The sequence below is a fragment of the Cavia porcellus genome, unplaced genomic scaffold (assembly GCF_034190915.1).
Source record: "Cavia porcellus strain 051 isolate PalLab524CR breed Dunkin Hartley unplaced genomic scaffold, mCavPor4.1 scaffold_38, whole genome shotgun sequence".
In the NCBI taxonomy this organism is placed as follows: Eukaryota; Metazoa; Chordata; class Mammalia; order Rodentia; family Caviidae; genus Cavia; species Cavia porcellus.
Genome location: NW_026947521.1, coordinates 9,048,531 through 9,064,274, shown reverse-complemented (window position 1 = coordinate 9,064,274; position 15,744 = coordinate 9,048,531). Strand labels below are relative to the sequence as shown.

At 38.1% G+C, this 15,744-nt stretch overlaps 2 protein-coding genes across 2 annotated transcripts in view; one reads left to right on the top strand and one right to left on the bottom strand.

Annotated features, from left to right (window-relative positions):
* Positions 1-15,744, bottom strand: part of LOC134474771 (putative ankyrin repeat domain-containing protein 20A4) — a 73,916-nt gene that overhangs the window by 53,061 nt on the left and 5,111 nt on the right. The window contains exon 4 of the mRNA XM_063243419.1: positions 12,375-12,478. Coding sequence (XP_063099489.1) covers positions 12,375-12,478 — 104 coding nt within the window. The remainder of the gene's footprint in view (positions 1-12,374; positions 12,479-15,744) is intronic.
* On the top strand, positions 6,085-7,351 carry LOC100721856 (zinc finger and SCAN domain-containing protein 23-like; the record flags this gene model as incomplete). Its single annotated transcript, XM_013145425.3, has 1 exon — positions 6,085-7,351. A coding segment is annotated over one exon (1,191 nt), but the record flags the coding sequence as incomplete, so codon positions are not given.

Here is a 15,744-nt window from a genome sequence, read left to right as displayed (position 1 = left end):
GGATACAAAATCAATACTCAAACTCAATTGCATTCCTATATACTAAAAACAAAATCACTGAGAGAGAAATAAGAGAAGCCACACCCTTCACAGTAGCATCCAAAAGAACTACTTAGGAATTGATCTCACAAAACAAGTAAATGATCTATACAGGGAAAATTATAATACCCTGAAAAATAAATTGAAGAGGATCTCAGAAAATGGAAAGACATCCTTTATTCGGGGATATGAAGAATAAATATTTTCCAAATGGTCCTTCTCCCAAAACTGTTATACAGATTCACTGCAACCTCATGAAAATACCATCAACCGACTTCCAGATCTAGAGAAATGACTCCTAAAATTCATCTGGAACCAGAAGAGACCTAGAATAACAAAGGCAATTCTAATCAGCAAAGGCAAGGCAGGAAGCGTAACAATCTCTGGTTTGAAGTTATACTACAAAGCTATTATAATAAAATCAACATGGTCCTGGAATAAAAACAGATCTGAAGATCAATGGAATAGATTAGAAGATATAACCACAACTACAAACACACTCAACCACCTTATCTTTGATAAAGGGGCCAAATATATTCACTGAAAGAACAACAGTCTCTTTAATAAATGGTGCTAGAAAAATAGCTCTCCACATGCCAAAAACTAAAACTAGACCCATGCCTATTACCATGTACTAAACTAAGATATAATGGATCAAGGATCTGAATATTAAAGCAGAAACACTAAATCTGCTGGAAGATAAATTAGGTAAAAATCTTGAAGACATAGTGGTATGTAGAGAATTTATGAACAGGAATCAAAATGCACAGAAAATACTTCCCAGAATCAATAACTGGGATCACGACATATTAAAAAGTTTCTGCATGTCAAAAGAAAATCACCAACGTAGTGAGTAGAAAACCGACAAACTGGGGAAAAAAATCTTAGTGAACTGTCTCTCAGACAAAGGACTTCTCTTTAAAACATACAAAGAATTTTTAAAATAACAGCCCTGAAATTCAAACATGCAATCCAAAAATGGGCATCCAAGATGATTACACAGTTCTCAGATGAAGAGATAAAAATGGCAAATACATACACGAAAAAATGTTCATCATCATTAGTCATTAAAGAAATGCAAATTAAATCAACACTGAGATTCCATCTCACTCCAGAAAGAATGGCCAAAATCAAGAAAACTACCAACAACAAATGCTAGAGAGGCTGTAGGAAAAAACAAACTCTTGTACACTGTTGGTAGGAGAATAGATTGGGGCAACCACTGTGAAGGTTAGTCTGGAGATTCCTCAAAACCTGGGATTGGAAGTCCCATTTGACCTAGCATATTTCCAGAAGAACTAAAAACATCATACCACAATGATATATGTGGACCCATGTTTATAGCAGCACAAATTGCAATAGCCAGATCTTGGAAACAACCTAAGTGTCCATCAACTGAGGAATGGATAAAAGGGTTGTGATAGTGTTATACAATGGAGTACTACTCAGCTATAAAGAATGACCACATTGGGATATTTATAAATAAGTGGATGCAACTTGAGGCCATACTCATAAGTGAAACAAATCAAACTCACATGTATGAATACTGTATAGTCTCCCTGGTGTAAGAAACGATAAGTGTACATAAAATTTTATGGTAATCATGATTGCCCATTACATTGCTTTGAAGTCTTATGATGTTTTCATTCATTAATTGGGATAGTTTTAATGATTTGCTTGATTTCATTATGTGTGATGATATGAACAGCTATTTTGAAGAAAAAAAGACATTTTGGCAGCCATTGCTGATTTAATTTGATCTTGCTTTGAAGTCCTACTATGCTTTTGTTCTTCTGTTTCCGTTGATTCTATCATGTTGTATCTTATTGGATTTTAATATGTGTGATAGTATACACAAATTTTTTATGGAAAAGGAGACAATATAGTAGCCATTATTTGTTTTCTGTTATTTGGTTCTGAGGGCCCTATAATACTTTCATTCTCTTGTATGGTGTTATACTATTTTGTTATGTTTGATACTATTGTACGTTAATACACTCAACTATTTCAAAGAAAGAGACATTAAGGTAGCTACTATTAATATTGGGTTGTCTTGTGGTGAAGTACTGTGTTGCTTACATTGTTCTGTTCTGATGTTCTTTGTTCTGTCCTTTTTGGTCTTTATCTCTTTAAAATAAAAAATAAAAAAAGAAATAATAGAACTGAAATATACCTGTGAGCAACTGGACTTGGTAGATGTTTGCAGTGTTCCACCCAAGCATGTCAGAATACAGATTCTTCTCAGCTGTGCATGGGACAGTCTCCGGAATAGACCATATAGTATCCCATAAAATATTCTTAAAGTAACTTCAAAGGTACTGAAATTATCCCATGCCTACTATCTAACTGTAGCACACTGAAATCGCAAATTAATGGCAAAAAATTGCAAAACCTGCATAAATACATGGAAATTAAATAACAACTTTTTGAACAACCAGTGGGTTACAGATGAAATTACAGAAGAAATAAAGCAGTACCTACACATCAATGAAAATGCAGAAACAACATACTGTAATCTGTGGGATCAAATGAAAGCAGTCTAAAGAGAGAAATATATAGCAATAAATTGTCATATCAAGAAAACAGAACAAGCTCAAATAAACAATATAATCCTTCATCTCAAGCTTCTAGAAAAAAAAGAGCAAGTTAAACCCAAAACTCATAGGAGAGAAAATTCTAAAGATTAGAGCAGAAATCAATGCAATTGAAACAAAAAAATGCAAAGAATGAATCAAAAAGCTTGTGTTTTTGAGAGAATAAACAAAACGGACAAGCCTCTAGCTAACCTCATAAAGAAAAAGAAAGACAAACTCAAATTCATGCAATAAGGTCTGAGAAGGGGGAAATAACTACAGATTCCATGGAAATTGAAAACATCATGAATACCTACTTTACAGGTCTCTAGTCATATAGAGTGGAAAACACAGAGGAAATGGACAGATTTCTAGAAACATATGAACGACCAAACTCAACCAAGAAGATGTAGCATTTTAAAATAACCCAGTATCAGCTATTGAAATTGAAACTATAATTTAAAATTTACCAAAAAGAAAAGGCCAAGTTCTGAGGGATTCGTGGCAGAATTCTATAACAAATTTAGAGAAGATTTCATGCAAATACTCCTTAAATTCTTCAAAAAAAATGAAAAGGAAGCAATCCTCCCTAAATCATTCCTGGAGGCAAGTATAACTCTCATACCAAAACCAGAGAAAGACCCAACCAAAAAGGAGAACTATAGCCCAATCTCTCTAATGAATATTGATGCAAAGATTCTCAATAAAATACCGGCAAAGAGAATGCAGCAAATCATCAATAAGATTATACATCATGACCTAGTGGGATTCATTCTAGGAATGCAGGAATGGTTAACATATGCAAATCAATAAATGTAATACATCCCATCAACAGATCAGAAACAAAAACCACATGGTCATTTCAATAGATGCAGAACTTCTGATAAAGTCCAACACGTGTTCATGATTAAAAACCCTTCAAAAACTCAGACTACGCAGTGTCTGCATCAATCTTATAAGGGCCATCTATGACAAACCTATAGCCAACATTATACTAAATGGCAATACTATACTGAAAGCTTTCACTTTAAAATCAGGAATAAGACAAGGATGTCTACAATCACCACTTCTATTCAACATAGTTCTGGAAACACTAGCTAGGGTAATCAGACAAGAGAGAGAAATAAAATGAATAAAGATAGGAAAGGAAGAAGTTAAATTATCATTATTTGCAGATAACATGATACTCTATTTGGAAGACCCAAAAACACCATGAAAAGATTACTGGAAGTAATAAACGAATTCAACAGTGTAGCTGGATACAAAGTCAATGCTCAAAACTCAATAGCATTCCTGTACACAAACAAAAACTCACTGAGAGAGAAATTATGGAAAGATAGCCTTTCACAACTGCATCTAAAAAATGAAATATTTAGGAATCAACCTAACTAAGAATGTAAAAGACCTATATGCTGAAAATTATGCTATGCTAAAAAAGGAGATTAAAGAGGATATTAGAAAATCAAAGGAAATTCCTTATTCTTCGTTAGGAAGAACCAACATTATGAAAACGGCCATACACCCAAAACTGTTCTACACATTTCATGCAACCCCAATCAGAATACCAATAACATGCCTCACGGATCTAGAGAAAACACTCCTGAAACTCACGTGGAAAAAGAAGAAACCTACAATAGCAAAGGCAATTCTGAGCAAGCAAGGCAACGTAGGAGGCATCTCAATTCCTGGCCTGAAACTATACTACGAAGGCACAGTGATAAAATCAGCATGGTACTGGCAAAGAAATAGACCTGAGGATCAGTGGAACAGATTACAAGATGCAAGCACAACTACAAAGACAATCAACCACCTGATATTTGAAAATGGGGCTAAACATGTTCACTCTTTAATAAATGGGGCTGGAAAAATTGGCTCTCCACATGCTGAAGACTGAAGCTAGATCCATGCCTATCACTATGCACAAAATTAAAGTCTAAATGGACCAAAGACCTAAATATTAATACAGAAACCTTAAATCTACTGGAAGACCAGGTAGGCAGAAGACTTGGAGACATAGGGGTAGGCAGAGAATTCATGAACAAAATGCAAACTGCATGGGAAACACGTCAAAGAATCAACAACTGGGATCTCATGTTATTCAAAAGTTTCTGCACATCAAGAGAAATCACCAACAGAGTGAAAAGAAAACCCACAGAATGGGAAACAATTTTAGCCAACAACTCCTCAAAGGACTTATATCCAGAACATGTAAAGAACGGAAAAACATCAAGCCCCCAAATTCAAAGACCCTCTCCAAAAATGGACATCTGAGATGAACACACATTTCTCAGATGAAGATACACAAATGGCAAATAATTACATAAAGAAATGTTCACCATCACTGGTCATTCGAGAAATGCAAATTTAAACAGCATCGAGATTTCATCTCACTCTGAAAAGAATAGTGGCCATCAAGAAATCAAACAAATGCTGGTGAGGCTGTTGGGAAAAAGGAACACTGCTCCACTGTTGGTGGGAGTGTAGAATGGTGCAACCACTATGGAAATCAGTATGGAGATTTCTCAGAAAACTAGGATTGGAAGTTCGATTCAATTCAGCTATTTCCTTCCTGAATATTTTCCCAGAAAACCTGAAAAGGTCATGCCAAAGTCATGTATGTGCACTCAAGTTCATACCAACACAATTTGTAATAGCTAAATCTTGGAAACAACCAAGATGCACATCAACTGCAGAGTGGATGAAAAAGATGTGGTTTTTTATACAATGTAACATTACTCAGCTATAAAACAGGATGATCTTGAGGCCTTCATAGGTAAATGGAGACAACTTGAGACTGTCCTCACTAGTGAAATAAATAAGAATCATATTTATAAATATGACATTGTCTCTCTAGTGTAAAAAGTAATAAGAAATGTAGGAGTAACATAACCCTAAATGTGTAATTGCTATTGTGAAAAAGAGGAGAAAAAGTCCAAGGTAACGCGTCTGGCCGGCTGCGCCTCCGGGGGCCGGCGCCTCGGTGAGCTGCGCCGGAGCCCCGGGGAGGCGCGGCGGGCGGCATCCGCGTGGGGCCTTGCTGCGGCCGTCCGGCCTGCTCCTGCTGGCTCCCGGCGCTGTTCTTGGACGAACGTTTCCGCGGCCCAGCGCGCCCGGGAGCTCTGTTCCAAGCGCTTCTCAAAGGTTGCTTCTCACAAGTTCAGGCGATCAGCGCTGTCATGTAGACGCCACCCCAACCCCGCCTCTGCCGTTTTTTGTGACAGCCAAGAAGAAAATGCACCCGCGTTTCCAGGGTTCGCATCCCACAGTCTGCCCCAGGGGTCGCTCTCTGAAAACCGCTGCAAGCGTCCCGCGCCGTCTCAGGATGAGCTTCACAGCCCGACCCGGGAAGTTGCTTCTATTTGAGTCCGGTGCTCTGTCTTGATACCGGAAGAGATTACAGACGTGGGGATAAGGGAAAGCAGCGACTGTTGAGGAAGCCATCATGGTGCCAAAGTGGCTCATCTAGTCATGAGCCTTGGCCCTGCAGGCTACAGGGGCTCCACGAGGACTTTTGGAAGTGAGCGTGAAAGAGGAGAAGAACCATGCCTGTGGTCAAGAATCTGACAGGTCAAGGAAGACCTTTGAAAGCAGGGAGATCTTCCGAAGACACTTCAGGGAGTTCTGCTATCAGGAGACCCCGGGACCCCGGGAGGCGCTGCACCGGCTCCGAGAGCTCTGCCACCAGTGGCTGCGGCCCGAGACCCACAGCAAGGAGCAGATCCTGGAGCTGCTGGTGCTGGAGCAGTTCCTGGCCATCCTGCCTGCAGAGCTGCAGGCCTGGGTGCACGCACAGCATCCAGAGAGCGGGGATGAGGTGGTGACTGTGCTGGAGGACTTGGAGAGGGAGCTGGACGAGCCAGGAGAGCAGGTCCCAAGTCCTACTTACGAGCAAGAAGAGGTCGTGAGGCAGAAGGCAACTCAAGGAACAGCCCAGGTATCCCCATGCAGCCAGTTCCCGTGCTCAGAAGAGCAGCTGCAGTGTCACATGCCAGAGGCGCGCCCAGTGCAGGAGAGCGGTAGCGAGGCTGGGACTCGGAATGTTGAGTTCGCACCAGTGGAGGAGGGCTCTAAAGAAATAAAATTTCCTGTGGAAGGACCTGGAACTCTCAGCAGTGGTACCACTCAGGTGCCTGAATGCGGAGATGCTTGTGGCCCAGAGGGCAGACTGGGCAGGAACCGGGTAAGCTCCTCAGTGGCGGAGAGGCCTCACGTCTGCAGGGAGTGTGGGAAAAGCTTCACACAGAACTCCATTCTCGTGGAGCACCAGAGGCGGCACACGGGTGAGAGGCCCTATGTGTGCGGTGTCTGCGGGCGCGCCTTCAGCCAGCGCTCCGGCCTCTTCCAGCACCAGAGGCTGCATACTGGGGAGAAGCACTACCAGTGCCGCGTGTGCGGCAAAGCCTTCAGCCAGAACGCCGGGCTGTTCCACCACCTCCGCGTCCACACTGGAGAGAAACCTTTCCAGTGCAGCCAGTGCAGGAAGAGTTTTAGCCGCCGCTCTGTCCTTGTGAAGCATCAGAGAATTCACACTGGAGAGAGACCTTATCAATGTGGAGAATGTGGCAAGAGCTTCTTTTACCACTGCAACCTTGTCCAGCATCAGAAAATCCACACTGGAGCTGAGCCCGTGGGCTCCTTGGAGCAGGCAGGGCAAAATCTCTGAGCCCAGACCCCAAGGCAAGGTCGCAAGGGCACGGTTCCTTGCTTGGCCCCTGAGAGAACAATCATAATTTCAGGTAGTGAGGCTGAATAGAAAAATACAGGGAATACCAGGAGAAATTCCTTTAATTTTAGGCTAAAAGAAAGCGTAATTAAGTGCATCTGTCAAGGTCTCCATGTCAATGACAGCCACAGCTTTGCAATGGCAAATCTTAGTTCTTCATCATAATACATGCTTCGATCTACGTACATGTGCAAGAAGTTTCTGGATTCAGGAACACTACATCTTTCTAATTTTTTTTAAAAAAGTTTAAAAACATATGCAACCCGAGTTCAAAATTATATCAAAGGTAATTTACCGAGTATTACAAATTAATTTTAAAATCACAGTAAAATTTACGTGAGCTGACTTTTTTTCCATGTACATATGATTTGCATTTTAACCTACAGAAGGAGGCACATGGTGCCTCCCATGCAAATGTATAAAACCTCTCCTTGTTGATTTCTACTCAGCCTTCGGTCAGGAACGAGGACATGGAGCAGCCTCATTACTGGCAGCTCAGTGACTGCTCCCAGGCAGCAGTGATGGGAAGACAGATCTGCACAGCGACCAGGATACTTCACTAAAAATAGGCTATTTCAGATCGTTATTTTAAAAACTTTAGTTTCCTTGCATTTTTCCTGTAACATAATAAAAATGGTTAGTTTTTGCCTTTTGCTTTCTTTTTTCTTTTTCTTTTTTTTTTTTTTTTAACCGGTACCAGGGATCGAACTCACGACCACGCACTTGCAAGGCAGGCGCTTGTGCTGCAGAGCTAAATCTCCAGCACCAGCTTTTTTCTTTCCTTTCTTTTTTGGCAGTGGTTATAGGGATGAACTCAGGGCCTGGTGCATGGTAGGCAGATATTGTACCACAAGGCAGTATCTCCAGCCACTGTTCAATCTTTTGTTTCAAAAGTCTCAGCTTTCCAAGAGTAGAGAGAAAAGTGTGGTCCATCGTGCATGTTGATTGCTTCTGTCTGCAGTGCTGGGGGTGAACCCAGTGCTAGATGAACTACTCTACCACAGAGCTACGTTGCTAGCCTCCTTAACATCCACATTTCTTGGAACTCTTTGTTGTTGATTACCAGCAAGGTCATACATACAAAATTAAAGTTTCTTTCCCTTGCCTTTAAAAAAAAAAAAAAAAAAAGAAAAAGAAAAAGAAAAAGAGGAGAAAAGAAGATGCTCTAACGGATATAAATGCATGCATGGGTAAGTATGTAAGATTAATTACCATATTACTAAGTTTTGTTGGATCACTGAACACAATTGTTTGCAGTCTCACTGTTTGAATGTCTACTTTGTATGATTTACTTCTGTAATTTGAACAACTATTTCTAAGAGGACAATATGTGATTTATCAACTAGTGATTTCTTAATTTTTAATTTTAAATTATGTTTTAATCATTATTTCTTCCCTCCTTCAGTTTTGTTTTTTCTTGTTTTCTCTTTAAATAAAAAAATTTAAAAAGAAAAACCAGAACCTGACGGGCTCAAAATGAAATTCTTTAAGAACATCAGTGAACATCTAATAATAATACTCTGCAAACTCTGCAATAAAAATAAAGGTAGGACTTCAAAAATCATTCTGGGAAGCTATCATTATCCTCACCACCAAAGAAGAAAAGAATACAACCATAAAAGACAATTAAAGGACAATTTGTTTAATGAACATAGATGCAAAAATCTTTAAGACACTAGTAAACCAAATACAACAAATTATCAAAAAGATCATGCACCCTACCAAACAGGTTTCAGCCCCTGAATACAAAGATGGCTCAATAAACACAAACACAAAATTCCTCATCTTCATAGAATCAAGGCCCAAAGCCACATGATCATTTAAATAGGTTCAGAAAAAGCCTGTGATAAAATGCAACACTCATTCTTGATTAAAACCCTGAAGAAAGTAAGTTCAGAAGGTCTTCATCTCAACATGATAAAAGCCATTTATGACCAATCTACTGCTAATACACATGCCATGGGCAAACATTGAAAGCCTTCTCTCTAAAATCAGGAACAAGACAAAGAAGTTGTTTTTATCACCATTGCTGTTCAATGTGGTCATTCACGTAATAGCCTGAACAATTATTTAAGAGTAAGAAATAAAAGGGATACATGTAGGGAAGAACGGAGTCAGAAGACCTTTATGTGCAGATAACATGATCCTCTACTTCCAAGACACAAAACCCTCCATCACACAATTCTAGAACTGTTAACCAACATTATCAGGATACCAGGATACAACACACACACACACAGATAAAATCAATAGCATTGTTATACAATATTGAAGAACCCAATAGAGGTATATATTACAGTAACATTTTTGTTTTCTTATTAACCTGATATGATGCCCAGTATTGCTCTCCCCATCTTGTTCTGTCAGATTTTACTATATTCTATTTTGTTGATAGTATCAAGTTTGAGGGTATAGGCAACCAATTTCAAGGCAATAAGATTCACTAAGATGCCCATTATGGTTTGATTATTATCTTCTTTTGAAATCCTCTGAGGTCTCCAGTGTAGGTTTTATTAGTCTTGTTCTGTACTGTTTTGATCAATTCTATTATATCTGATGATATAGGCAACTTTTTAAAAACATAGCAGAGGCACAATGGTAAGCATTTTACATCACCTGATATTTTATTTTTACATCATGTACTATGCCCAACCTTTTGTTCTAACCGACTCTGCTTTGTTTAGCCACGTTAGGTTTTATTCTCTTCAAAAAAATAATAAGAATTGTGGGAGTAAAAAAACCCAAAAAGTGTAATTGTTATTAAAAAGAGAGGAAAGGAAGGTGGTCTAAGGGATATAGCTGCATGTATGTTTGAGTGTATAGGATGGAAATCCATATTACTGAACTTTTGTTCAATCATTGATCGGCACATTCTGCAAACTCATTCTATAAATGTTCACTGTACATGCTTTAATTTTATAATTTGGATAACTATTTCAAAGATGACAATATATAACCTATTAACTAGTGATATCTTACTGTATTTTATTCTTGAAATTCTGTATTATTTGTACCCTTTTACTGCTTTGTTTATTTTATTTCCTTTCTTTTTTCTCTTTAATTAAAAAAATTGAAGAACCCACTGAAAAAGCAATTAGAAAAATAATATCATTGATGACAACATTTAAAAAAACTTAAATAGATAGGTGTTAGCTTAAGAAAGCAAAGCATTGTATAGTGAAAATTACACCACTCAAAACTAGGCACCTGAAAATATCACAAAATGAAAAAATAGTCCTCATTTCTGGATAGACAGAATCGATACTGTCAAAATGGCCTGACTTTCAATATTGGTAAACATACTTGGTGCAACCCCAAGCTAAATACCAAAGTCAATTATCACAGAGCTAATGGAACAATCCTAAAATTGGGGGAAATTAGAAGAGACTCAGACTACCAAAAGCAATCCTGAGTAACAAAAGCAAAGCAGGTGGCATCATAATCCCAAGCTCAGAGCTACACTATAAAGTTACAGTGATGAAACCCACATGGTACTGACATAGAAACAGGCATGTGCATCAGTTGAAGAGAGCACAACAGAGACAACTCAAAGCACACAGAGCCAGAGCGCTGGGTGATCTTTGACAAAGGAGTCAAAAACATACCAGAGTAAAGATATTCTTTCAGGGATGGTGCTGGGAAAATTGGATACCTACGTGCAACAGATTGAGACTAGATCCACATATCTCACCATGTACTAAACTATAACCAAAATGGGCCAAAGAACTAAATGTTAAAACAGAAGCAATCTTCTGGAAGACAAAATGGGCAGTACTCAAAGACACAGGCATGCAAGGACTTTCTGAACAAAACCCTAATGGCACAAAATACAATATAGACAAGCAACAAATGGAGTCTCATGAAATTAAAAAGCTTCTCCATTGCAAAGGAAACAACCAACAGAATGAGGAGACAATCTTCAGATTGGAAAAAAAAATACTTTCATTAGCCACTCCACAGGCAGAGGACAAGCATCAAAGTATAGACCTACCAAAGAAAACTCAAAAGAACAGACAAATGAAATGAAATGATACTTGTTAGAAGTACAAATGGCCAATAAAAACATGGAAAACTCATCATTGCTTCTGGAAATTACATAAATGCAAATTAAAAATACACAAAGATAGCATTTTATCTTAGAAAGATTTCCATGAAAAAAATCTAATGATAAATGGTGATGAGAATGAAGGATTTTTCTACAACGGTGGTGCGAATATAAACCAGTATGAACACTACAGGAAAGAGTGTGGTGTTTCCGCAAAAAACTGAAAATAGAAATCCACTTGAGACAGCTACGTCCCCTTGCAGAAATCTTCCAAAATAGTTAAAATCATACATACAGGGATATATATATATATATCTATGTTTACAGCAGCACAATTTCTAACAGCTACATCTCTAAAATAGTGTGTACATCCATTAAGAGAATAATGTACAAGGAAAATGGCAATTATACACAATGGAATACTGCACTATGAAAAAGAAAGATAACCTTGAGGAACTCATAGATAAATGAATGCAACTTGAGGATATAAAGTTCTTTGAAATAAGTCTGAAACACAAGTTCAAATATTTTCTGGTTTCTCTTATATGAGCATACTTCTCCAAATTGCATATTTTGCTTCTCTAAATATTTTATGTGCCAACTTGTTTATATTACTAGCTCATTTTCAATCACTGAAAAGAAACATTTACACTTTTTCCTTTTTATATGAAGCATTTAGGCTTATGTTTTGTACTCTGAGGAAGTTCCATGAACATAGCAATACACAGTGTTTTTCCTTATTGTTTTACTACAAAAGTTATTCTTCTCATTAAAAAGCAGACATCAGTCAAAATTACTCAATAATAGCGCATGACTTGTACTGCACAGTATTCCTTATGTTGCCCAATCCAAATAATTTTTCTATCTGATGGTTTGTGTTGATCTTTTTCATTATACACCAGTCACTAAGGTAGTCTTTCAGCTACTGACTTATTTGACTTATTACCACTCCACAACACTGCTGAACTCTTGTTTAAAAAAAGAACAACCATACCTTTCCGGCTCATTCACCACATTCTTTGTTTCTGTCTTTTTTAACAATGCTGCCGCTTCCATTCTGTTTTCCCTTAGAGCAAGCATAAGTGGTGTGAGGCCTTCCTGTGGAGAAGCAGAAACAATTTAAAACCCACACAACTGCCTGCTTCTCAGCTGAACTGAACAGCTTGTGAAGGACCCTGACTGTTAACCTGATATAGATAACAACACACAGCAGTCTCTTCCTTCTCACTCCCAGTGCTTCCACACGTGCTGCCCTGCCATACCCTCTGCAGTGCATGCTCTCTGCCCACAGTGGCTACAGAAACCCCAGGGTCACAACTCGCTCCAGTCACTGGTTCCAAGGGTCTTTCCATCACAGCCTTTATCATGGTACTCAGAGTTATGTAACATCTCCTGCTTCAATCAAATGCACCTTCAGGGCAGGGGCTGTATCTTTTTTCTCAGTAGCTCCAACCATAATGCACAGTCAAAAATGATTGAAGGATTTGGATTAAATTAATGAGTTAAATCATCATCCCTAGGGCAGGAATTCTCAGCCTATCTTCCAAAGAATAATTTTCCATGACTTCTATGTCTCAACAGATTTGATAATCATGTTTGAGAAATTATAAAACTGCATTATTTCCTCAGTATTAAAATCTCTTTACCTTTGCTTTACTCCTATTTAACATTACTTTTCTTCTGACAAATATCAACATGAGGAATTAACAGTTTCAGGGATACAGAGCTGAGAGCTTTCTAGTACTATGGAAATTTTTTCTGAGTTAGGCAAGAAACTTGTTGGATTCTCCACCTAGTGTAAGGATCCAAATACAATTCTTAACCATTCCAGCTTTCAAGGAGTCCCTGAGGACATGATCCAAGTGAACATGGATCCCTTATTACTACACAATCCATGGGGTTCTGTCCTATTACTAGATGAAAGTGGAAAAGATCAGTACAAAATTTCAATTGTCATTTATGCTGATAATGCTAAGATCCCCACGCAGCATAGCTATTGTTTTTAATAAGTTATATTCTGTTTCCATTTTAATTACTAATGTTATAGAAATCAGAGGTAAAATATAGTTCATCAATAAAGATTCTAATACTGCTTAATTTGCATTTTCCCATAATAAATAAATTCTAATACTGCTCAAGATGGATTTTCTCATAATGAACAAATTCTAACACTGCATAATATGAAAATTTTCTCAGAATTTTCTCAATATGAATTTTCTCAATATGAAAATTGTATCATAATGAAACTCACTAAGTCGCTTATATTTTTAAGGGATAAGGCTGAAAAAGAAGATACAAAATTCTTGGTAACATGCACAAACTATCCAGTTGTGATTATAATTAATAATACCTTCAGGCATTCTAATAGGAACATGGTTACTTATAGTATATGGGAAACCTTTTTTAAAGAATCTCTAAACTTCATTCCATTTTAAAATATTCATTCTAAAATCTAGATTACATCCTTATAAATGAATATAAGATATTCTGAAATTCCTGACTACATTAAAATATACCATCATTTAAGAACTGGAAACTCTCACAGAAGCACAGTAGTGGGCAGGAAGAAGTACAGAATTGAGCCAATAGCAAACTGGATAAGCCATGGGAGCTTCCTGTACAGGGGGCACACCCTCACAGTCACAGGGGCTCTGAAGACAGCACAGCCTCTTCTTTGTGAGCATCTCCAACTTCAAATTATGGAGATGTTTTCTGAAATTTCATTGTGAATTCAGTTGATGGAAGCAAATTGCATAGAGCTAAAAGGCACATTTAGTCCATAGTGTTCTGCTTATATCTTTGCTGTGCATGTGCTTCCAAATGGTTGTGTACAATGTAAAATTCTTCCCTTAACATCATGTTTTACCAAAAAGAGAGGTCCTGCTATGAAATAAAAAAGATTATACCTATTTTAATAATTTTTCCAGCACGCATACTTTTCCTCCATGTGTATGCAGTTCTCCCTGACTGTTAAGCAGGTAAAAAGGAGTGCCAAAAGGAAATTATCAAAACTATTCCCAGCGGGACAGGGGACAGGAACATCTGTAATCTTATCATTCTGGGAGGCTAAGAAGAGGGATCCAAGTTCAGATTTGATTTCTGTCTCTGCAACTTAGTGAGACACTGTCTCAAATTTTTAAAAGTGATGAGTGATGAGTGCTGGGGATGCAGCTCAATGGAAAAGTCCTAGGATCAATCATTAGTAACACACACACACACACACACACACACACAAAATAAAAATAAGCAATAAAAATGTATAAAACATTCCCACCTATGTTCTTACAATTTCAAGGATTTTCACCAGGGGGGTCACTTAATACATTGAAATAGTCTATCACATGCCTTCAACTAAATACAGGCTCAAGATGGATATTGTTCAAACTCCTGCAAATCACCATTTGTCAACACTGGGCTATTAATGATAATAAAGAGAGGCACTAATGATGATAAAGAGATGTGACATTCTTCAAGATTCAATCTCAACCATCAGAGAATTTCTACAGAGCTTCACAGTGGCAGTGACTGACTGCAGATGGGAGGGAAAGTGGTGGGATTCTGCAAAATAAGAGGTTTCACTGATGATCCTCCTTTTCACTTCCCATGGACAGAGGTAGAGAAAGACAAATGAAAGTTGGCCTGATTTTATTGGAAAGGAGAGATTAGAAGGAAGTGGTATTTAATCCAACTCATCTAGAGATTTCTTCAGTTTCTGAGAATTAGGAATTCACCATTAAACATGCCTGTCCATTAAATGCTTCTGAGCTACGTCAGAATCTTGAGGAAATGTTTTGAAATATCCATGTCAGGGCTTAAGACATTTACTGAACCCAAATCTCCAGGACAGAGCCTCAACTGTTTCAAACCTTTCTCCTGACCACAGAAACGCACAAGTCTAGATGAGGACTAGAGAACCTAGAAGATGACATCAGTCTCATCTCTCATCTACACAGCCACTACTTTTTACTAGTTGAGAATTTAGACAAAAGGAGGGAAGGTGAGAGACAGGTACTCCATGGAAGCTCCATTTAATCCTCTTGGCACAGGGCAGAACAGGGACTAGTACATTCAAAATACAACTGATCTCATCATACAAGCTCCTTAACTCCCAGCTCCCAGCAAGACATCATATGTTTGAAAGGACAATTCAGATTCTTATCTTAGTTGCGGTTTCTGACTGAAAAGGAGAGGACTTCTCTTTATTATTCATTCATTTCCCTTGTTTCCCACTTAATCACCATGCATCCAGTGAAAAACTGGATTGATCCAGTTCTCCTAAAATTTCAGGTTTATATCATTCTCTTTACTATTTAAAAATTTTTAAGAGGACAGGAATATAGCTCAGCAGCACCATGCTTGCCTGG